At 37.8% G+C, this 25,028-nt stretch overlaps 1 protein-coding gene and 1 long non-coding RNA gene across 3 annotated transcripts; one reads left to right on the top strand and one right to left on the bottom strand.

Annotated features, from left to right (window-relative positions):
* Window positions 1-272: 272 nt before the first annotated feature.
* Window positions 273-14,359, top strand: hsd11b2 (hydroxysteroid (11-beta) dehydrogenase 2). The gene is made up of 5 exons (XM_084404253.1): window positions 273-1,260; window positions 7,271-7,483; window positions 9,656-9,841; window positions 10,887-11,024; window positions 11,646-14,359. The coding sequence occupies exons 1-5, from the start codon at window positions 987-989 to the stop codon at window positions 12,074-12,076; spliced, it is 1,242 nt and encodes a 413-aa protein (XP_084260379.1). The 5' UTR covers window positions 273-986; the 3' UTR covers window positions 12,077-14,359.
* Window positions 14,360-15,433: 1,074 nt separating this feature from the next.
* LOC311288148 lies at window positions 15,434-17,561 on the bottom strand. 2 transcript variants are annotated; one of them, XR_014626892.1, is made up of 4 exons: window positions 17,458-17,561; window positions 17,296-17,357; window positions 17,115-17,212; window positions 15,434-16,912 (listed from the first exon to the last, which is right to left on the bottom strand). It is a non-coding gene; the product is annotated as an uncharacterized lncRNA (long non-coding RNA). The 2 variants fall into 2 exon arrangements; XR_014626893.1 differs by having other exon boundaries at window positions 17,296-17,507.
* Between the last annotated feature and the right edge of the window lie 7,467 nt (window positions 17,562-25,028).

Here is a 25,028-nt window from a genome sequence, read left to right as displayed (position 1 = left end):
TTTGTGAAAATATGCTAAACATCTGCACTAAGAAGAAAAGTTAATGACCCTGTAAATGAGAACTTTCTTTCCTCATTACACACATACAAACACCTTCTCTACTTTTTATTTGCCAGCAGCACTTTTTGTCCTGGTTTTGCTTACTTTTGTATATTCCCGTGAATAAAATGTTGTTTAATGTAACTTTGAAAGAACCAGCAAATTAGACCTGTCGGGCTTATAACACATATACACTGATGCCAAAACACATCAAAGGGACATTTTATGGATTAATCACAGAGGAAAGACAGTCACCACGTGCACACAAAGAAGCACAACGTATGTAGTACAACCAGCCACAAAGGGAAAGTCACACTGACACCTGTAATTCAAGTCAAGTGAGTTTTAATTTTTGCAGTACATACTGTTTCAGAGCAGCTTAAATTGTCTTAAATTGTGTAATGTTCCCATTTAGCAGTATTTAAAAAAAAGACAATACTTTTCTCACTCACAATTCTATTAACTTGCAGAAGAAAGTTTTCACAATGGATTGTTGAAGCCAAATAAATTAGTAAAACGGTGAAAAAGATCACATGCTTTGTTGGAAAGAAGACAAACATATGCATGTGTGTGTGTGTGTGGGGGGGGGGGGGGGTTCGAAGCTTTGGCTATTGGGCTTTGATTACATCTGCTTGAGCATAGTCCCTCCCCTCTCCTGGAGAGTACACTATATATACACACATGCAGTCAGACGAATCTGCTCACTAGCTCTTACTCGCCTACTCAGAGTTGAAACGTGTGAGATGTGTGTGAGCTCGAGATTATAGGGAACCGAGCAGGCACATGGTTGCTCATTTGTAAGTGTGATCCCACTTGAGAAAGAGACAGTGACAAAGTGAGAGGGAGAGAGAAAAAGAGGGAAAGGTGCCAGTATCAGTAAAAGAGAGACAGAAATAAAGAAAAAAAGAGGCAGGGAGAGAGTACAAAGCATTTTCACCTCTAGTACAATGGAAGACTGTTCAGTGTCTTTCTGGATTTACATCGGAGTAATGTCCATCTTTGTTGGTGGAGCGGTGAAGAAGTTTCTGGCATTCCATATTGGTGCCATGCCCTCAGTGGTGGCATGGCTGGGTGCCACTCTGCTGGTGGAGAGACTGTGTGTCCTGTGCATGCCCGCTGTGCTGGCAAGGTTGGTCCTCTGTGTGTCCTGCTGGCTGTACTTTACGTGGGCCACCCCCAAACCTTCCCTGCCAGTTGATGGCAAGGCAGTCTTCATCACAGGTAAGAACAGAAAGAAAAAGAAGAACTAAACCGAAACTAAATTACAGAATAAAATGTGTGATCATGTTTGTCATTGTTCAGACTGTTTTTATATTCAGTGCTTGATGACAGTTTTGTTTTCTTCTTGTGATTCATGGCTGACTGAGAGGATCGTTATGTATTGACATAAAATGCATGTGAATTGATAAGCACAGATTGTACAAACAGCTGAGAAATGTAGGTCATGCTGGGTGGATTCTGTTGTGCAAAATTGCCACAATTATATTATGATTGCTGTTGTTTTTCTATTTAGTGATTCAGTAACTTTTAGAGGTAAAATTAGAACGTTTTCCACCTGTATTATGACTGAATGAGTGGCAAATTTGTACCCTCCTTGTCAGAACATGCTATGCTCTTATATGGGAAGTTCCATAGGAATTACTTTACTGATTAGACTCACTTTTACCCCACAAAACTTTCTGTGGCATGTGTTTGAGTATAGACTTGGTCCTGATCCAGAACACTCTGTACTATGTTTGTATAACAACTTTCTCTATCCATAGATCATATCAAGCTAAAGATAGTGTAATGTTCAGCTCAGTGTGATGATTAATCACTAACTGTATTGACCCATATTTTATGGCAATGAGGTAAACATGTGGTATGAACCAAATTGTATTGGTCATGTGCCTTTGTATTCAAGGTAAGCCAAGTTTGAGTGGTATTTGTAAGGTATGTTCTAATTTCGTTATCCTTCTTATGTGTTGTGTGTTAACGTCAATTGTGTCCTGCTGGATGAGAGTACTCAAAGGTTATTTGGCTTTTTCTTAATTGGCTGAACTAATCTGTTTCTAAGTTAAATGATCTTATGCAACATAAATGCAGTGTAAGCCATAAATCAAATAAAAGAGCTGCTGTGTTGTACCTGGTGGTTTACTTAAAACTCATTTACAAATTATAGCTGTATTTCTCCACCTGCACCTTTGTGCACTGTTTCTTTAAGTGTTCTTTGGAGACTTCTGTAGTTGCATTGAGTGCATTGCTTTAAAGGGTAGTTCACCCAAAAAGAAAATGATGTCATAATTTTCTCACCCTCGTGTCATACAGGTTTAGAATGACATGAGGATAAATAAGTGATGACAAGAGTTTTCATTTTTGAGTAAATCATACCTTTTTTTGCTCTAATTGCTCAGCACTTTTTGTCCAGTCACCAAGCTTCAAAACTACTTGTTGCTTTTTCTCTGTGTGGGGTAGTGCCCCCTGTCCCCAAGAGAAAATATCTTAATAAACATAAAAATAATGTTCAAATTAATATCCTACAAATGAATAAAGTTTTATGTGGGGGTTAGTTTTAGGCATGGGGGATAGAAAATTATATTAGCTCAATATGAAAACTGTGTGCATGTGTGAAATGTGCAATAAGCAGCTCTTAAAAAGAATCTCAACAACACTGTGTAGTTGAGGAATAAAGGCACTTTTGTGATGATTTATTTTACTGTTAAGCAGTTTTAGAACTCATTTTTAATCTGGATCATAAGCTCCTTCAGTAGCCATGTACTTCATTTGAGCACTTACCTTTACTGTTCAGGAATATGTTATATTTATCCTTTAAAGCCCAAAGCAACTCTAAACACCTATTTTGCAAACAATTTCTTGCTAACTTTCTTTGCTAACTATTCTACCTTTTCCTATATGACAAACCACACACAAAAAAAATGGTAGGTACAAGCACAAGAGCAGTACATGAACCCTGAAGAGTTTGAGTAACTTATGCACTACTGTATGTATGAAAAATCTATCACACTAGTACACCTGCATACTATATTATTAGCCTTTCAGAATGAAAATGTAATGTTTTATGTGAATGTTTGGCAGGTGCGCAAACAGCTAAATGAGTAAAAAAAAAAAATTAATAATTTATAGTGATGTCATTTAATTTTTGACCTTGTCAAGTTTTTCTCCATGAGCTGACATGGCAAACTAACTGGCATGCCTGTTATTCACTTAGCAGGGCAAGGTGTTAAATTCAATCAGTTACTCCAAGGAAGCTTATAATCGTTTGATGGACGTGGGTTTCTCAGAAATAACTCATATGGGTTCCTTAAGTCCCCCAAAGCTGTCTGTCGTCTATTGGCATGGTAACCATCAACTCAGTCAACCTCTTTCATTGCTTGCTTTAATACATGCACACACAACCAGCGTGAGCTTCTGAGGTTGGCACAGAGCACGCCACTTGATTTGATTTTAGTGTTCTTAATTTCCTTGTCTTTGTTTCTTTTGTACCAGAGCTAGCATATAATTGCATGGTATCATACTTTTGAGTCATTTTGATTAGAATATTTTCTTAAATTACCGTTCTCAAAGCTATAAGTCACTCTTATGGCAAAATCCAAGCGAAAGTGGAAAACCTGTAAACCTCTTACAAAGCCAGCTGAAAGGCACATTCAGGGCTTGAATTGCTGTGAGACAGGGGGTTAAGGTTACAGAATTGGCTGACTAAGCAACCTAAAGCCATTAGTCTGGCTAGAGTCAGGCTGGAAAAACTTCTATAGACTGCAAGGCCAGTACACCTTGTACATGTTAATCACCAGCTATGGGAGAACAACATTAAAGTGTAATGTTCACTAGAATTAGAATGCAAACTTCTGTAATCTTGACTCATAATTATTCTGAGGCATCTGTTGCTCAAAGAATGCTTCCTTCCTACATAATGAAGCCGCTTTCTTTGATAAAAACATGCTTATTGTTAGGGAGGATTTCCATAAATTGCCCAATAAAAAGGAATGGTGCACACATTTATGTTCTCTGAGTATATATATAATTTTTTTTTTTCAGGAAATTATTTCTTTTAACTTTAATAATACTCTATAAAGACTGCATTGCTAGCTGAAACTTGTATACTCACATCTTACTACCTCGCTCTATTTCTTGATTTCCCAGTAAACCATAATGACTGAACTAAGCTGTGATTAACACCAGGTTCTAGCACCATGAAGGTGTGAACTTCTAGTGTTAAATAAACACACACTCTCATCTCTTCATCTGTCCGCACTAACACTTGCTTCTTTTGACTCTCCCCACTTGAGTTATGGAGATTTGTTTGTCAGGATCAACCAGTGTATAATTCATTCAGAACCCCAACATTTCTTTGAAATGTATATGACGTCAATCCGGATCCCTAAATAAACTACTAAGTACTAGGTGACATTAGTCTGCATGATTGTGTTATGAAGGGCAGTGAGGAAATCTGATCAGGTAGCATGAGACACACTCATTGTGTTTACATGCTGAGGACAGCAGGAGGAAGCACTATTAATCCCACACCATTCAGAGATCTGAACGCTAGCCCTTCTATCATCAGCATGGTTTTGCACGTGAAATCACAAGCGAGTGAGGCCAAAGATGCATTTATCTTGGTCCCAAATATTATTTAGACACTTAAGCTACACTTAGAAATGTATAGATGTCATTTTAATTATCTTAAATTTATTATACATTTTATTAGCATTAATAGCTAAATTAAAACAAAAAAGTATTTAGATTCTTTCTTTCTTTCTTTATATATATATTCTGTTTAAAAATGGCTAGCATTGTTTGTTTGCAGATACTACTTGCTTTGATATTTTGTGTTTAATGCAAAGACATTCAGACATCAAGTGTCGCAAATGTTTTTGGGCCACTATATGTGTGTCTTGGTTTCTGCTTCATTGTCTCTCCATTAGCCTCATTGTTTTGTGTTTAACACTTTTTCACTGAAGCCAGGGAAGTTCCTCATATTGCCTCACTGATTAGCACACACTGCCAGTACCGACTGTCCTCCAAACCATGTGGGCTTCACTGCCGTCACATATATCTGTGTGTGGGGAATCAGAAGTGGCTCATCAGGGCTCTGGCAGGCCTTTTCCTTACCCAATGTCCCTGGATCAACTCCAGAATGCAGACCAATTGAGTGTGGGATGAGATATGCTCAACCCGAGGTGTCTAATAATACCCATATCAATGTTACATAACAGTACACTGTAAATATTTTGGAGAAAAATGTAGGGGAGAGGCACCTGTGGCATTCCTGCTATGCTTAGTTGTTCAAGCCAGGTGAAGAGGTTAAATGGATAAGCAAGGTTTAAGTGTGGCATCGTAGGGCTAGAGTTCAGAGAGGATTTACTTGGCACAGATGCACAAATGAAGTGCAGACTGACCTCTCTGCTACATCACCATTTTACATTGGCATCCTTCTGTCTCGAAAGACAATGGAATCTGCACCTTGGGGTCTCTAGGCATTTGTTGAGTTACAGCACCTGCTGTGACAGTAGAGCCCGGTTCTTGGAAGACATTTCATTCATCGTTCTGTTGCAGTTACTACAAGTGAAGATCATGCCTGTCTCTGTGGTTGTTGGGTCTGTTGAGTCTGTCGTCTGCACTCTCTTCTCTTCCCACTGGTGCTTATTTGGATGCCTAGTTTGACAGCAGTTCTGACTTAAGTTGGGATAAACATTCAGAACCAATACACAGATTTCCCTGTGTGATCCTCTTTTTCACTTTCACTCATTTATTTCAAATGGAAAGTATTATTGTTTTTCCATGTAGTTCCTACAGCATTACCACAGAATTAGAATGACCAGAATTAGAATTACCCGGAGCCTTCTTAGTACCTGCTGGGCAACATGTACGCCTGGCTGGGAATAACTTATCTGGGTAATGGCAATATTTAAAAAAGATCATCCTACGTTTTATTTAAGTGATGATAATAGAGTGATTATAAACAGTTATAATGGAAGGTAAATCTGAACAGTTGCATTAATTGATAATAATAATAATAATAATCTAAAGTATGTTAGTCTTGATTAATGTATTTTTAACTCCCCCATCCCAAGACCCTCCCTTCTGCAGGCTCGGCGTGTTTATTGAGGAATACTTTGTGTATCTATGACGGATAACACACTGACAAAGAAAGAGCCCAGCTAGTGCACTGACAGATATGTGTGTGTCCTCAGAGGACCTTGAGATAAAATGCAGAGGTGAGATTGAGGTTTTGTGTAACTGCTGTTATCATAACTGGTGTATAATTGTTTGCCACACATTCACAAATTCGAGGTGAAAACTTTCATTTCTAAAATCCAGTAGTTCAGTTATGTTGTAGACCTTACATTGAGAGAAATATTCATGTCTGTGTATCTATTCATGTCACTTTTATTTCCAAAATCTGTAGTGTACTGCCGTTCATTTCCAAGAACTATATGCACATCAGGGGTAGAAAAAGAACATAAAGTCTGCTGTTATTCTCCTTTTTGTCTTCTTTGGGGTAAAGTTCCTATGGGTTTACATATTATCCGTACTCAAATGACCCTCATAAAGATCGGATGTTATATTTTTTTATTAATGTGTCGTTCCCTGCCACCACTTCTGTAAATGTGTGTGCATCCCAGATATCAGTCATGAGCATGCATTTGTAACCATGGCTGGATTTGTTTAGTTGAGTCCTGATTTGCATTTTTAACATTTTAGTAATACAGCTCCAAAACCACAAACTCCCTTGTGACGGTAAGGACATTGTCTTCAAACTGAAGGACACCAACTTCAATATCTCTTTCAGTTGTGTAATTTAGTAAAGAGATAAGAGTCATGTTTCAGAGATTGATGCATCACACTGTCATGCAACTTGATGTGTGATCATGACTTTATATAATTGTGCTTTTGTTTTGTTTCCTGTTGTACCGTTCTGGTTTCGCTGAACTTTATTGATGTTCAGAGGTCATAGTAGTGAGATTACTTGTCACCAATGCTGATGGTGTTTCGTGCCTAGTTTTCGATCATTTTTCACATAAGAAAGTTTCCTGAAACTGGCTGAAGTGTTCTAAAATGATTCCAAAACAGCTATTATGGTAATAACAATGTTGCTGTGGTGTTGCATAGCATGCCATTTAAGTGTAATTACTGTCAAATATTGCCAAAATGTGAGAATTTAGAAGGAGTCAGTGTTTTGATTTCTAATATATTGGCATAACATTCATGTTTAACTCCCCTGTCTCTGCAGGTTGTGATTCAGGGTTTGGTAACGCTACAGCAAAGTGGTTAGATGCAATGGGGTTTGAAGTGTTCGCTACCGTATTGAACCTGGACGGGGAGGGAGCCAAGCACTTGCGCAGAGTCTGTTCATCACGCCTTACCCTCCTGCAGGTAGACATCACCCAGCCCCAGCAGGTACAGCAAGCCCTCCTTGACACCAAGGCCAAACTTGGCATGAGAGGTGAGGACTTTCGCACTATGCCAGAAAATACATACACACAATCTCACTCCAACATGTTTGAACTCAGTGAACCTAAAATACCCCTGTAAGAATGTTATATTTTTAAAACTGCCAATGATTTTTGGTTACCCTTAATAAACTTTAACCAGCTTGTGGTTTTCATTAACATTTCTGTTGAACCCAATCTTGAAACAATGCTATCAACAAAGCACCTCATTGAATTACCTTTAATGTAGGTAAAATAAGTCAATACATTCGTGCTCAGTGGTCAAACGTTTATTTATTTTACAAGCGATTCAGCATAGTCGGGTGTATATGTGTATGTGTATAGTGTATGAGTGTGTTTTTTTCTACAAAAATGTCTAATCTCAGAGATAGTGTTGGGAATAGGAGGGGATGGGGTGGAAGGGTGGTGAGTAATTTGGCAGTACATCAAGGGGCTGTTTTATTTTCAAACATCACACACACCACAGCGCCAGGTGGCTTATGGACCAAAAGAAAAAAAATTCCATGCTTCCTTTCTCAAAACCTGGGTGGGGTCTCCACAATTTAGATGCTGAGCAGGGAAAAGTGAGGACATATTTAATTGCTCACATTTTTGTAGATTTTTTTTTTTTTTCTGTATAACTCTTACACATAAAGTTTCCAGAAGAAGGGTTTTGCAGCCATGTCATAGAATAACCATTTGGTTCCATTTTGGGTTCCCTTAAGAACCTTTCAGTGAATAGTTCCTTTCAGAACCTTTTTTTTTTTTTCTTAGTGTAAAGAATATTTAAATCAACCAAATAAACTTTTTCCACTACAAAGAACCTTAAGTGTAAGGGAATGGTTCCATGAATGTTAAAGGTTCTTCATAAAATCATAGATCCCATTAAAGAATCTTTATTTTTAAGAGTGAATTGTTTTTAACTAGCTGATTCAGGCTTCCTTTATTCTTTCCTCTCCCTGATTCTTTCCCTTCTTGGTTAAGGCATTGGTTTCCTTATTCTACAAATAATTTCCCTAATCTAGGATGGGAGTGAATATAACCATTATCTCAGAATAAACATGCTGTCCTCTCATTTAACCAGCTATTAAACACTGACAGACCAATGGTGAGCATGGGTGTTGTTATGAAAATGTGATGACCAACACAATGGATGCAGTGTTCCTCCCGTAACTTTAGAGCAGTGATTCTCAGCATGCAAACATCCAAGTGGTCCACAAGATAGATTAAAAGTATTTAAATTAATAAATTATTATAAATATTTGTTAACACTTTATTTTGATGGTCCCCTTTGAACATTCTGTTTACTATAAGAAACTCTGCACCTTGCACCTGCAACTAGCAGTTATTAGATTATTAGTAGACTGCTTAATATCTGCTACCATTTTATTGGGATGGTCCCCCAACAGACATTCTACTGACTATAAGTAACTTTGCAAGTATATGTCAACTTATTCTAACCCTAACCCTTACCAGTCTACTAACATTCTAATGAGAGTTAGTAGACATGAAGGTGCAACGTTACATATAGTCAACAGTGTGTTAAAGGGACCATCAAAATAAAGTGAAACCAAGTATTTAAAAATAATCTAACTTCATATAAATTAAAATTATTTAAAAAAAAAAACCACACACACACACAAAATGAATAGTGTTTAATTTATTAAATATTTCAATACTCCCAGTGTCTGTTAATAAAAAAAAAAGTTTTAAAACAAGCATTTTTGTCATAATTGCAGCAGAAAACAGAAAATATCTTAGTCTATATTGGGAAGCTTTCAAATATTGTGTTAAAAAAACAGGGCTTATATTTCAACACTATCTCACGACCAATTCGTACGAATTCGTACGAGTGATAAAAAGGTGGCTAATTCGAATGAATTCGTACGACCTCACTCGATACGAAATTGTACGATTTGTCTAAACCCACGTGATGGATAGGTTTAGGGGCGGGGTCGGGGGTAGGTCATTCGTATGAATTCATATGAATTGGGCAATTCGTAAAATATGTACGATTTAGCAAAAATCTAATATCAAAAAGTGAGGTCGTATGAATTCGTACGAATTAGCCACCTCGTTGAATTGTTACGAATTGCCGTGAGATCAGGTTGTATATTTTCATCATTTTTACATAAATAAAATGAGAAGAAATCAAAATAATACTCTGGCATGATTTTTTCCTCTAGATTTGTGGGGGCTTGTAAATAACGCTGGATTGTGTGTGAATATTGGGGATGCTGAGCTCTCCCTCATTTCCAACTACAGAGGATGCATGGAGGTCAACTTCTTTGGAACGCTCCATGTCACCAGAACCTTCCTGCCTCTTCTCAGACAGGCTAAAGGCCGGATTGTGACTATCTCCAGCCCTTCAGGTACACATACACATACATGTGAGAACCAGTGTAGCTAATGCACTTATGCACATATTAAGTTACTCTACTCAGACTTCACCACTAATAAAAGGGAAAGAAAAGAAAGAGTAAATTAAATTATACATATGATGACATGTTTATGAGTGTTTTTAGGTTCTTGTTTCAGTGCTAAATCTAATTAGGAATCTCTCTCGCTCTCTCTCTGCCATGCACATAAAGCTGCCAGCGCTTATAAATGTATCTCTGTCCATCAGATGTTTATTTTATGCCTTCATCACACCTAACCAAACACTATTCCGAGCCCAAACTATAATCCACCTGTTTTCTTTTCTTCTCAAGTGTCCACTAACAATCTCAACAGAGAGCAACTCTCTGCTAGCTCATGCTGGAATTCAGTCAGCAGGAGAAATCAGCATATTTTCTAGCTTTTCCTGACTCCCCATATTTTGTCTCCATTTGTTTACCTCCATTGTGCCAAAACAGTGTGATACTATGAGTAACAGCCTGGCGCAGGACACAGTAGAGTTCTCCGTAAACACTGGCGCACAGCCCTTTTAAATAAAGATGTCCCCATCAGTGCAGAAGGAAACAAAATGGTTTAGCTGTCATGGGCAGCAGATGCTACTGTCTCAATAGAGATGAACAGTCATTACTTCTGAGGACTAACAGGAGGCCTCTTGTCTTCCCGTTCATTCTCCCGATGATTTGAACAGAAGCTCTTTTATATGTCAAGGGCTTGAGGCAAAACCACATGTTTTATAAACAGTCACAATCTGCAATTAACCTCCATAGGCTTCCTGTGTTCAATACAGATCTTTATTACACCAACAATGAATGACAATCCCTCTGTAAAAGAAAAAAAACTACAATTATACCTTTGGTATACATTTCATCATTGTACTGGTTCTCTGCCAATGTGGCAGGTTTAAACAGTAATGTGATAACTAAAGCCTGCTTATTAAAATGTTCAAGGATGTGCAGTGCTGTAAATTGTAATTAGGATATCTGTGTCATTTAATCATTCTTTCTCTTTGTAATTCTGCAGGTGAGCATCCCTTCCCTTGTTTGGCGTCATACGGGGCTTCAAAAGCTGCGCTGAATCTGTTTATCAACACACTTCGTCATGAGCTGGAGCCATGGGGTGTCAAAGTCTCCACTATCTTACCCTCTGCCTTTAAGACAGGTGATTAACATTTTTACAATGTGAAATCAAGTTATAACTGTATGCCTCCAGTGTGATGATTCACTTACCTGTATATTGCCATTCTCATCACAGTGGTTCTATAATTGTGTAACATGGCCCAAGGCCAACCACCTTTTTAACATCTACAGTAGTTGAATGAACTGGTTTGTATATATTAGCTTGTTTGTAGCATTCTGTAAATTAATTAAAAGACCATCTATTTCTTCCATTTCTAAACGTATACCTTTTTGTGTTGTTATCGGACACATAACAAAACAAGCTAATTAAAACAGCACTGCTTTTTCCTAGTGAATGGCCCCGTCAGATATTTCTCACATCTTGAGAGAAAAAGTTCTCATTTTAGCTGTTTATTTACATCTGAGCCTCAGGGATCCATCAGGTTTTGAGTTGACATTTGAGTCCTCCTTTACACGCCGACTTAACAGATAGTCCAGCCAAATACAGGTCTGGAAATGCAATATAAATATTTAATAAAGTGTCCCCAGACCTCTGTTTACGTTCCCTTCTATGTCTCCAATCTGTTCTGTGTGGATTTTTCCATGTCCCCCACCTTTGTTAGCCCGTTGCATCATGCTTTCTGCTCTTTTTCTTACCTTGCAGGGCAGAGCAGTAACACAGAGTACTGGGAGAAAGAGTACAAGAAACTGATCCAGAACTTGCCATCTAGCCTTCTTGAAGAATATGGGGAAGAATATATGCTGGAGACAAAGGAACTCTTCCAGAGTTACGCAAAAACAGCTAATGAGGATCTGAGTCCTGTCATCAACACCATTGTGGACGCACTACTCTCTCCTCAACCTCAGGTGCGATACTACGCCGGGCCGGGTTTAACGCTCATGTACTTCATCTGCAGCTACTTCCCTTTGAGCATCAGCGACTGGTTCCTCCAGAAACTGTTTGTACAGAAGAAGGTAATGCCTCGCGGCCTTAGGAAACAGCAAGGCCTGAGCCTCAACGACAATAACAACAGCATAAAGGAGAACATGAATAACAGTAACAACAATAACAGCCTCACAAAGATTATTGATTAGTTCTGGTAAAGAGTGTAAAAACATCCTTTAGCACCACTTAATGTGATCTACTTAGAGATTTGTTTCCATTATGTATACATTACTTTTCTCGTCTTGTTTTGTTGTATACATTGTGTAATATTTTGAGGGGATCACTGAGTTGCATCAAATCATCTATGGCAGGGGTTCTCAACCTTTTGCAAGCTGGGCTACCCCAAAGCTGGTTCATTGCAGTTGGGGCCCCCCCTCCTCCAGCCCCTTGGGTATCCTTTGAGTTTTTTTCGATAACGGTGCCTGAACCAATAGCCTACTTAATTTTTTTTTTTTTTTTTACAAATTAAGAGCCTCAAAACTATGGTGAATGACATCAAAGAACGGCTTTTTTATTGAAAAAATATATATAATAATAATCTTAAAATCGAACAATATATAACATTTTTAAAGTATCCTTAAATATATTTAAATAAGTAGCCTACATGGAAAACACAACAAATTTACTTAACAAATTCACAATAAAGCCTAAGCCATCTAACCAACTACAATAATTTAACACTAAATAACACACACAAAAAAATGCTATTATGCTATTAACAGTTACCGTAGGCTACAAATAACAGCTAAGTAGTCTGTATTCTTCGTTTGCAACAAACCAGCTTTAAATTTCAGCAATTCTTGCCTTCTCTGGCAAAATACGACACCTCTCCTGACTTATTGCATGTCCTGCACAAGGTGAGCGTTATTTTAGAACGCATCACCTTAAATGCCGTGACGCGAAACCCCTCATGGAAGAAGAACGCCATCATGTTTACAACTGTGACAAGGAGCGCTCATCGGGATTGGATGTACGCCGGTCTGTTGTAGGGACATCGACTTTTCATACTAAACATGACGCGGAACAAAACTAACTTTAAATGATTGCCTGCTTGTGTATTTTTACAAACTATACATTTATTGTTTTGTTAGTATACTTATGTGTATTTAAAAGTCTGAAACCTAAAATATTCTTTATGTGGTTGAAAACACTGTATAGTTGTGATATATGACAGCGCTGAGCGAGTCTCTCTCTGGCTCAGCGCCAACTAACGCGCGAACGCAGATTTGAATTTAGAAGTTGATGATCACGCGATCTGAACGTTCTAATCAGTGTGATCAATCATACGCGTCGAATGGTTAACTAGCGATCACATGTGGTGATGATGCTTCTTATGTCCGTTTTGGAGAACCAGATGGCAAATATTTCAACCGACAGCTGACGAGCTGAGGCATTTAAGTGGCACCGAAATGAGGCACCGAAATCTGCTTTTTGATTCGGTCCGGTTACATACTGGTTACCCAACCCTAGTTATAATAGTCCAACCCCCCCCCCCCCCCCCCCCCCCGGCCCCACAGGTTGAGAACCACTGATCTATGGTAAACCCAGTGCTCAGAAGGCAGTTGACACTCTGAAGCATCATTAAGATAATAATAAAGAAGAGGTCATGCCCACAGGCCATATTTAGTCAATACAAGTTCTCAGGTGAGGCAAAATCCAAATAGATACAAAACATATGGTTTCTTTATTTTGCAGAATGCATTAACTCTGGGTATTCGCCATGGACACACTTTAGAGGCCCGTTCGCACCAAGGACAATAACTATAACGATAATGATGAAGATATTTCTAAAGGGGCGAGAGTCCAAATCATAGCTCTAATGATAATTGCACAGAGAAATGATATTGCTGGACTCACTTTTAGAAAAAATATTCCAGCTGATAAACGATTAAAAAAATAACAGCCAATCAGAATTCACCAAACTTTAAAGAGCTGGAGCATTTTAAGAGACAGATGACATAACTGCAGTGTGCGCTTAGAATAAACAGAAGTGGACGATAATATAGTTATTGTTATAGTTATCATTCTTGGTGTGAAAAGGCCTCAAATGATGTGCAATAGATTTGATTTCACTAAGGCATGTAAGATCATTAAACTGACACAGCTGTCTTTTTATGTACTGCACTGAGAGGCTGATGATAATGTTACTATTTTCAGTCCAGGGTCAAATATAGTCAGAGTGCAACATCAAGTGAATATTGTGGGTTTGTTTTTGTTTGGTTGTTTTTTGTAGACAAGTGACCAATGGGCTGAAGTGGTTCAGAAGTCCTTTTTTAAATGTATTTTACTCCATAGGTTTGCATTTGTTATATTTGTTTTGTTTTTTCAGTGTCATATTTTTTTGGCATATTATATGCCATTTTGTTCTTAATAAATCACTTAAACTGTGAATTTTATACAAATATGAAAAATAAAAACAGGAAAACTATAAATTGTTCACCTGATCATTCTTAGAGTATATTAAAGTTTTTTATTTATTTATTTATTTTTTTTACATAATTGACCTCTGCTTTTTTGCATTTCCTGTCAGAGAACATGAACAATGGCTCCCTTTAGCTGGTCAAAGATCTTTGTGTATGCTAAATGACCTCTCTGAGACCCAGCCACCCACCTCGGCTGTGTTAATTAGCAATTGGCTGTAGCTATGCTAATTGAAAATGTCAGTTTGTGTAATGAAGCCAGAGTCTTACAAGCCAGATTTAACAGAGCTAGAAAAACATTTTGAACTCTCATTATAATACACTGTTAGACTTTTCAAGGTTTTTTTACAGTAACTTACTGTAATTAAGATTTACAGTACCAAACCGTATTTCAGTTTTACAGTATGGTACTGTAATTGTGTAATACAGTGCATTACTGTAACGAAACGAAGCTAATCAGTACACTACTGTATTTTTTTTTTTTTTTTGTACTAAACATAAATTAGATTTCATAATTTTGATATATGATACATTTTATTTTTATCCTACATAAGTACTACTGACATACAAACCAATTAGACAAAGTTATCACAAAATAAAATAAAAATATTTAAACCATTTCATATATATCACAAAATAAACAGTCTGCCAATGCTGGAAATGATGTGATTTTTACACATGAATGGGTGAGTTTAGGAATAACGTTTTTTGTGTTAATTTTAACTCATTCATTGTGTTAATGATTTTAACAAAGTAAATCTGTCAGAAAGGTTAGCACAAATATGTGTAAATGTGTTAAATTAACACATTATGTGCTGTACACTTCACTGCACACATTGTTAAAAACATACATAAAACCATAAACAAAATGTTAGCATTTGACAAAATGAATGTAGAGTCATTGGTTGTTTAGCTTATACAAGTATTATAATGAAATATCAACCATTACATTCATAAAACTGCAGAATATAAATACATTTTTAAGCAGTCAAAAAGGAAATGTCCAACACAGGACAAAACACAGTTACTTTCACAATACATGACACATAACCCCACCTTAAAAATAATTTCACTTATTTACAAAAATTTGTTGGATTCATGTACACTGGTGGCCAAAATAATTATTTAAGTGTCTTAAAGGTGCTCTAAGCGATCCCGGGAGACGTTACTTCTTGTTAACATTCAAATTGTTGTCAAACAAAATGGAGGCTAGCTAGACCCTCCCTCCTCCTCATCCCGTCTCCTCCCCCCTCCCCTCCCTTCCGACATAAAGGAAAGTCAAAATAGTCACTACAAACGAAGTTAAGTTATACTGATACTTCATTCAATGTGTAATGTCGCCAAGTTAGATAAATGCTTTTATATATTGCAGAACAGAATGCAGAAAAAGAGAAACACTATCTTAAAATCGTTTCGCCATGAGGTTATAACTATAGCTCCCATACAAGGACGCAATAGATAAAGTTAGCTTCGCGTTTCCCAGTGAGCATAAACAACGGCGGCGGCGTAAACAAATTTTGTCAAAGTTGTCAATAGCCTATAAATGAACATTCAAATTCATAACAAACAGTGGGTGAAAACAATCGTTCACACAAATTGTCGCCCTACTGTGAATTTGCTTGATCATTTACAATAGAGATTGATCGCTGCTAGAAACATACATGTTGTATTCACCAAAGTTAACGCTGACTGCATAGATCTAGCTAATTACATCCTTGTGTTGGTTTGGCGAACATGAACGTCAGTTAGGAAAGAAAAATGGATTTACCTGTTCTGCAAAAACAGAGCAACTAATTGGAAGCCCTTCTGCCGGCGGAGTTCTTGCCACCTTTCGAAGGTTTTTCCGATGTAAATTCGGGACTTTGTGCGTTCCTTATCCTTGTCCCTCTTCTTTGCATTTTGTTCATCGGAACGTCGTCTCTTTGGTCGTGTGTCGGCCATAATTCAAACTTCCCTCTTCATGCTTCTCTGTTCTCTCTCCTCCACACCCCCTTCATGTGTATGCGCACTAACCCCCCAAACCCCACCTCCAATACTTCTTGTCGGTTATTGGCTGGAACTCTGTTTATTATGTTTCGTGGTGCGGGTGAGCCCAGTTTGTTTTTGTTGCCGTTTGTGGAGCCTGTGGTGTCTAGAGAGACCGCGTTTTTTTACAGTGTGTTCAGGGGACAGGCCGCTAGCGGATAGTGAGGAGATGTTTGCTGTATGTGACAAAAAATGTTTTGGCCTAAAAAACGCGTCGCATCACTTTAATGTTTTTGAAAGAAGTCTCTTTGATGCTCAAGAAACATTTCTTATTATTATCAATGTCTGACTGTCTACTCCTCCATCTTTTCTACAGCATAGGAGTAAAAGTCATCATCAAAATAATCTTTAAAAAGCCAACACAATGTTTTTGTCCACCTTTGCGAATAAATGAACTTCTCCAAAGATAGGTTCCTGTTCAGAACTTGATTGACAACATCAGAATGTTCCCTGGTCTGCATGCGTGCCCACAAACACAAATGTACTCTTTTGTCCAGTTCAATGTACAGTTGTCCTTCAGAGGAGATCCTGGTTCCAACACTACAGTATATAAAACACAGAGAGAGAGAGAGAGAGAGAGAGAGAGAGAATATTAGTGTCAAATTATTTTAAACCTCCTTTTTTAAATTTTTATTATTATTTTCACAAAAACTTAAGAATATATATTTGTAAAAGCTTTTGTCAATAAATAGCATACAAAATAACAAAATTAAATTATGCCAGATTAAATTTTAATACTTACAAATCCTAAATTCTGTCCAAAAATGCTGAGATCCATAGAGAGAAAGACTGAAATCGATGATTTTAGCCCATTTCAGCTTGTCTGCAGTGAAGGGGTACCTGTTTGAGACAAATACACAGTCAGACACATGCAAGAAATCACTGAGTGATGATCGTTCTCCTTCCTACAGTAGTTAACCCACCTGTGCGCTGATATTAGGACCTTCCTGTTCAGGTGGGACTGCAATGGTAGAGAGTCTTCTGCCTAATAAAATATCAAAATAATGCAAAAATATAAACCTAAGTAGTTTAGAATGCTAGATTTGGTATGAATGAATTAGTGAGAGTTTTACTGCAGTGCTTACCTGGATACATTTAATCTGGTGAGACTGAACAAAGAAAATGGTCCATCTTCTGACTGGTTCATTTGCTGTGTAATAAATATAAAGTTAGACATGATGCAAAGGTCACTTATTTGATATAAAGTTAGCCAATTTTATAGAGATTTTATAAGATATTGTAAGCTACCTAGTCTGCACCAGTGGCTCCAAAGCAGTTTTCACATATTGCTAATCATTTCAGCAAACTTATCTCAAAATATATCACAAATGGCCTACCTCCGGAATCTTGCTAGAAGTCACTGGCGCCAATTGGCGCTTTGTTGCAGTTGCCTTTAAACACAAAAATGGAAGTATATTAAAATTCCCCCCCCAAAAAAAAATATATATATATATATAAACTAATGCTAAAACTATAAAGGTTCCCATCAGTAGGCCAACATTATCTACAACCAAAACAGAATTTCACATTAGTTAATTTACTGTTAATGTAAACTAAGCGTTGCTCGTTTGCATATTTAAACTCGACAATTCAATAATCTAACAAAGTCTGTAAAATGAAACGTTAGCGCAGTTTACCGTGGTAAAGTTTGTTACCACCATGTTGACGAGTAACGTTAGGCTAACGTTATAGAGGTTAAACTGAGCACAATCCTGTCAACACACACAGAATTTTTATTTTATTTTTTATTTTTTACCTTGCTTTCTGGTCTCTCTCTCTCTCGGTGAAGTGAATTCCGTCTCTTCCCCAGGCCAGACACAAAAGACAGTCAGAACCCAGTGATATTACACTGCATGCTCCGGCGCGACACGACAAAATCTCAGACAGTGTGTAGTGATGCGCCGTTATATTTCGGACGTACGGTTCTCCGAGTCCAAGCGCTCGCGTTATTTCTGACAAGGTTTGCATTTTGTATTAATGGTCCGGTCGCTTCAATGTGTCCAATATAGACAGCCTCTGGCTATTATAGCGTTGTAGACACGCGGTGTAAGGCAAAAAGTAAGTCTCTGTATGTGGTGTTAGACGTCACAGAAAATTCCCATGATGCAATGGGAATCACAGTCATTTACTGTAAAAAGAAATAGCAGTATAATACTAGGGGATTTAAAGTAAATAACTGTAGAAATTACAGAAAAATCTAACAGAAGACTAAATAAAGGCTGCTAAAATGTTTTGCTTTGCATCACAGGAATAAATTACGTTTTAAAATACATTAAAATAGAAAACAATCATTTTAAATTGTAATAATATTTCAGAATATTACTGTTTTTACTGTATTTCTGATCAAATAAATGCAGCCTTGGTGAGCATATAAGATACTTCTTTCAGAAACATAAAAAAATCTTTCTAACCTCAAACTTTTTAACTTTTCATTTAGGAATAAATCACTGACAACCCCATATTGGTAAACCACTAATCTGAATATTGGGGAATGCGTTTTGAAACACTAATAGCCACACAGTAGAGGGAAGAGTGAAAATAGGATGAGAGCCACTCTAACTGACTATGATGGTCTCTACTTGAGAGATTCTGGACACTGAACAGAGGATTCAGCCAAATGTGAGCAGATCTACAATGGCTTCAGTCTCAATCTTTGACACTCTGTGTAAATAGTGATCTGTGTCCCCTTATGACATAGGCCATTGCCTTACACTTTTCAATATAATGATTTTCAAAGCTTTTTGACCAGAGCAGAAAGGCTCAGTTCCTGGTAAAAGTCATACCAAGAGCTAAGTCATACTCTAATTTCATGGAATTAGGATCCAGACATTCAAAAAGCAGGGGAACGGGGTCAAAACACCCACAGTTAAGAAGCTTAGCCTTTGTAGCAAGGTCAAAATCCCAGAAGATTTATTGGTAATCATGTTTATCTCATTAACTGCATTTATTGTTTTTGGAAAGAGCATTGTGGACATTCTTTGATAGCTGAAACATAATAAGGAATAAATGGGACACATTGTCACACACCACATCACACTGGGTCCTGTGATTAACCAAGCAGCGCTTGGTCCATAATTGATGAGAACTTTGTTCCTAAACAATGCAATGTGTCCCTGCCAGTAAACAGTGTAAATATGAGTGGCACTTGTGTAATAAACAGAGAAAAAGTATGTTTAGCCTCTCTCCGAGTCCCAGCTGCAGCAATTTGTGTGATTATCAAAAAAAAAAAAAGTTTTACAAACATGTCTGCTTCATTGTTTCATTGTTGTGCAAACTTATACATCAAACTTATGCAAACACACTCATACATTAACTATTTATTTTACCAGCCATCAACTTATTGTGAAGTGGCTAGGATTCATTCATTTTTAAAGTATTTTCATTGTTTTCATCCTCTGTACAAGCTGTCATGTGTGGTTTTGCCAGACTATGATGTAAAACTAAAGGCTGTTAAGGACAATATATCCAACTCCAACTTTTAAAAATCAATACATCAAAAAAAATAAAAAAAATAAACTTCAAAGTCTCAGCATGTTCTAGCAGTTACTGCATGTGCTTTCATACGTTAAGATGTGGTGCTCACATGGGTGATGCAAGTTCAATTCCGACCTCGCATCATTTGCCAAATCTTCTTCCCCCTCAGAATATTCTGAGAAAGAGACAAGATTAACAATGCTGGTGGTGTCCTGGGGAAACAGTTCAGCCAATTCTGGAAACTCAAGATGTTTCATCAACTAAATGGCCGGGGCGGGGACGTTGTTTAGGACACAAAACAAAAAAAGGGAACAACTCTATTTAAGGGAATTCTTTTTTTTAAACAAAGCAAGAAATTATTTACTGTGATGAACTGAAAGTCCAACAGTAATCATTATATATATATATATATATATATATATATATATATAAATGTTAATTTTCCTTAACATGTAATGAAGCACTACTTCCAAGATATTATGTTCATTATGATATTATTATGTATTATTTACAAGACATATGCTCTGACATGTTGAGACGTGGTGCTCATGTACACAATACAGATTCAAATCTGCATCAACTATCCATCAATTACTGTTCCTTACACTGCCACTGATAGCTAACGTGGCAAAAAAGGACCAAATTAAACAAAATACTGGACCCAAGTACTGTATGTCCAAGAGTTGAGAAATCTGGCATAGCAGAGAGAAAAGCAAAGAAAATTCTGAGAAAGAGTTCAGATTAATAATGCTAGTGGTGTCCTGAGGCAAGAGTTCAGCCAATTCCAAAGAGGAAAATTATTTTTTTTTTAAATGGAAAAGAAACAAAAAATGTTTCACACACAAGTCAACCCTTGGGTTGTGGTGGGGTGTTAAGGACAAAGGGCAGGATATTGTGCCATTCAAAATAGGGAACAATAACACACCACTACATCAATAAACACTGTACGTCCATCCAGCATTACTTCACAGCTGCAAGATTTTCCACTCTAACACTTCAATGTTGTCAGCACATTTAGCCGTACTTGAAGTACTTGTATGTAAAACTGATATTATGATTAACGTTAGTGAGTGTCTGGCCTGCTAGCAACAAATTTCAGTCTGCTTAAAAGCTTAGCATTTCAAAACCTTTGCAGGTGTGCCACAGGCAACGGTTCTCACTTGCCAATTCCCCTCAGGAGTGTGGAGTGCTGCACACTGTCTCAGCGCTGCAGATGTTAAAATCCAGAACAGGACGTTTGCCAACATCAACATACTAAGTTCTTAACACTGAGCATACTTGGATGGAAAATGGTAAGGTTTGTGCTGGCCAGATACACTAGGCTGAAGTAGATCCAAAACCATAATTTGGCCCTTGTCAAAGTCGCTCAGATCTTTATTCCTGTCAATTTCTCCTGCGTCCAACACATTGATTATGAGAACTTTGCTTACCATATCCAGACTTTAATTTGTGGGAAGAATTAAGGTCACAGTGCCAATAATTTAGGACACTATAAGAGACCTCTCTACTGAAAAATGCCCAGGGATCCCTACTCAGTGCTCACCTCCATTCTTCTGCTGCAGGGAGGCTTGAGGCCTGCAGATGTGGCCAGAACGATAAACTGCAATGTCCGTGATGTTAGACACATAAGACAGTGCAGCAGGCAAACAGGAAGGACACTTGGTCATCCATGCAGTGCCAAACAACCATTTATGCTCTCTATGTTCCCTCTGTTTGTTTGTTTTCTTCCGGAACTGTGGGACACAATTACATTGTAAACAATGTATAGCGCATTTGTTCCCAGCACTTGCCAGTAGGAAATGGGGCCGAGTTGCCGGGGCATTTGTCAGATGGCAAAGCAAGATGAGGGACACAGAGGGGCATAGGACACCGTAGGACACACATGCCCATCTAATACAGCGGCCTTTGTAAGAACTACATTGATGGGGGCTTAATGTTTAGGCTGTGTTAATGAGTAGAGAATGATCTGGGGCAACTGTGGCTACACGTCATTAATTTCATCCACACAAATAATTAACAGTTTGGCAACCGCAGCACACGTAATTAAACAAGTAATTTTTCAAGTAATTAAAACAAATCTAAATGATGCTATTCTTCATGTTCACTTTCGCAGAATGCCACCCTGTGTGTGATGCAAGCTTTTGCAGAAGCTTTGCATAAGCATAGGACTGTGTAACGTCATTTAATGTACAGTGACTATAAAGCAGTAGAGATACAAAGGCTGCAGCGTTTTACAGATGCCTATATACGTTGCTTTTGTTTCTGTCTTCTCAGTCTGTTCACACTGTTTGTAAGTACCGGTCAACGAGTACAAGTCTGCATACATTAGTCCTTGACTTCTCTCATTCACTGCTTGACAAGGGCCCACAAAAACATCATTAGCAGGCTATTTTTGCTCATCTGGTTTCCAACAGAGATCTTCTTGTCAAAGAAAAAGCCCATGGAGAAGAAACTGCCCAGTGCGCTTGTAATTATGCCAGTCAAATCCCAGGGCATCAGTGAGTGTTGTGCAACCAGAGAACCATTTCCTGCAAGTGCAAAGGAACACACAGGCTACGTACTTGTAACTACACTATAAAATGTAAGTATAGCTGTGTCTGCACCCTGCATTTGATGCATACTCATTTTGCTATACATCTTCCTTTCTTCACCAGGAAGTATACAAAGATAAACGTAAAAAAAAAAAAGACAGTATATTTGAACCTGAATTTCCAGTGTGATCGTTTTTCCTGTATAGCAGGTGACAGTGCATCACAGTTGCTTTCCATATTCTCAAAATATTCTCCTGGGTACATGGGAACACTGTGACTTCCACAGAAACACTAAAACTGTTTCCTAGTATCAGCAAAAAATAACCAAAGGCGTCTCTCTGAACATCTTAACATCATGGGTGGAGAGGGCTTCATCTTGCTGAATTGCAGGGATTTGTAATCCAATTAGAGAACACTGAACATGCTCTTAAAGGGATACTCCACTTTTTTCGGAAATAAGCTCATTTTACATCTCCCCCAGAGTTAAACAGTTGAGTTTTACCGTTTTAGAATCCATTCAGCCGAACTCCGGGTCTGACGGTACCACTTTTAGCATAGCTTAGCACAGATCATTGATTCTGATGAGTCCAGTAGCATTTCTTTCAAAATGACCAAAGAGTTTCAATATTTTTCCTATTTAAAACTTGACTCTTCTGTAGTTAAACCGTGTACTAAGATCGACGGAAAATGAAAAGTTGCGATTTTCTAAGCCTATATGGCTAGGAACTACTCTCATTCCAGCGTAATAATCAAGGAACTGTGCGGCTGTACCATGGGTGCAGCAGGCGTAATGATATGACGCAGCGCCTGAAAATAGTCCCCAGCTCGGTAACTTCTTCCAACGTGACCGGGACTAAGTTTGTCTAACCTATTAGACCTATTTTCAGGCGCTGCGTCATATCATTACGCCTGCTGCACCCATGGTACAGCCGCACAGTTCCTTGATTATTACGCCGGAATGAGAGTAGTTCCTAGTCATATAGGCTTAGAAAATCGCAACTTTTCATTTTCCGTCGATCTTAGTACACGGTTTAACTACAGAAGAGTCAAGTTTTAAATAGGAAAAATATTGAAACTCTTTGGTCATTTTGAAAGAAATGCTACTGGACTCATCAGAATCAATGATCTGTGCTAAGCTATGCTAAAAGTGGTACCGTCAGACCCGGAGTTCGGCTGAATGGATTCTAAAACGGTAAAACTCAACTGTTTAACTCTGGGGGAGATGTAAAATGAGCATATTTCCGAAAAAAGTGGAGTATCCCTTTAAAGGCTCTGTGACAGAAGATGTAAGATGTAGGTCTTGCACTCTTTACTCTACTGTTTACTACTCTTAAATAGAATAGTAAAGACATTGCATTGCATGAACTTTAAGGGGTTGCTCCAAACCTGCATGCATTTCTTTCTTCTACAGTACATAAAAAATCATATTTTGAAGAATGTTGGTAACCAAACAGTTTTAGTGACCATTAACTTCCATTGTATAGACAAAAAAAAAAAAAAAGACATTGAAACATTTCACAAAATATCTTTTGTGTTCCACAGAAGAAAGAAAGCCATGCATGTTCGGAATGACATTAAGTAGTAAAGTTAGATGGTGTTCCTACAATGCAAAGGTGATGATCCAACAGTAACTTTGTACATGTATCACCTAATCAAAATGGCCATAAATCCCATAATGTTCCATAAATTCACCTCCATTATTTAATTCAAGTCTGGGACTTCCATCGTATACATCGAACTGCATTAGATCTGGCTAAACTAAACTTTTTTTTATCACTATTTGCTGAACAAGATTAAACAGGAATACCACATGTAGTACTACTGCAATAGAATGAAGTCCACCATAATAGTACAACATTAGCATTGGTCAAAACAGATACATTGCATATTTATAACTCTACTAAATGAAAATGGCTTGGAGCGTCTGAAAGATTTATGCATTTTCCAGGAGTTGTGTGGCAACAGGAGGAGGAACTGTTTAAACTTATTGTGCTCTTGTCTCATGGCTGCGGTGACGTGGCTGCTAAGATAATTTGCATTCATAAAGGTTGCTAGAGTCCAAGCCATTTTTGGTCTTCTGATCCGCAATAGATCCAGAGCACTGTGGAACTAAAAGGCTGTGATTGTTTGCAGTAATTAAGCGTTTTTAATGAGGCCTGGACCATAATGTTTTAGCACGTAGAAAGAACGAGGATGGGGTCATCACCGAGTGATCCAAAGCCCCCTCAAAAAAAAAACAAAAAAAACCTTAACTAATGTTCATTCAAACAGAAATACAAAACTCAATGAACTGCGTGGGTGTTTAGAACATCACTAAGATACAATTTCTTCTCCAGTGTTTTAAAACACAGATAACCAGCCATTCAACTACATGTTCAAACCACATCTGGTATTTACAAAAGACTGAAGCTCTGTCAGTAAGCAGTTGGCACGTCCTTCACATGTTTCGGTATAGCTTAGCTTTTGGCAGAGTAGCCTACAGCAACACAGCATTAATGCAAAAATGGCATCATTAGCCCCGGAGGCATCTCGTGGGTTTTGGCAGACACATCTTCCTGTCAACTAGAACAAAACATGCTTAAACAGGCTAATTATCTTTATAAAGAATATCTTCAGGTTGTGTTGGAAGGTACAGTAAATCCTTTTGTGTT

The sequence above is a fragment of the Rutilus rutilus genome, assembly GCF_951802725.1.
Source record: "Rutilus rutilus genome assembly, chromosome: 3".
NCBI lineage: Eukaryota > Metazoa > Chordata > Actinopteri > Cypriniformes > Leuciscidae > Rutilus > Rutilus rutilus.
The sequence above is the reverse complement of the archived record's forward strand: the minus strand, read 5'-3'. Positions and strand labels throughout refer to the sequence as shown.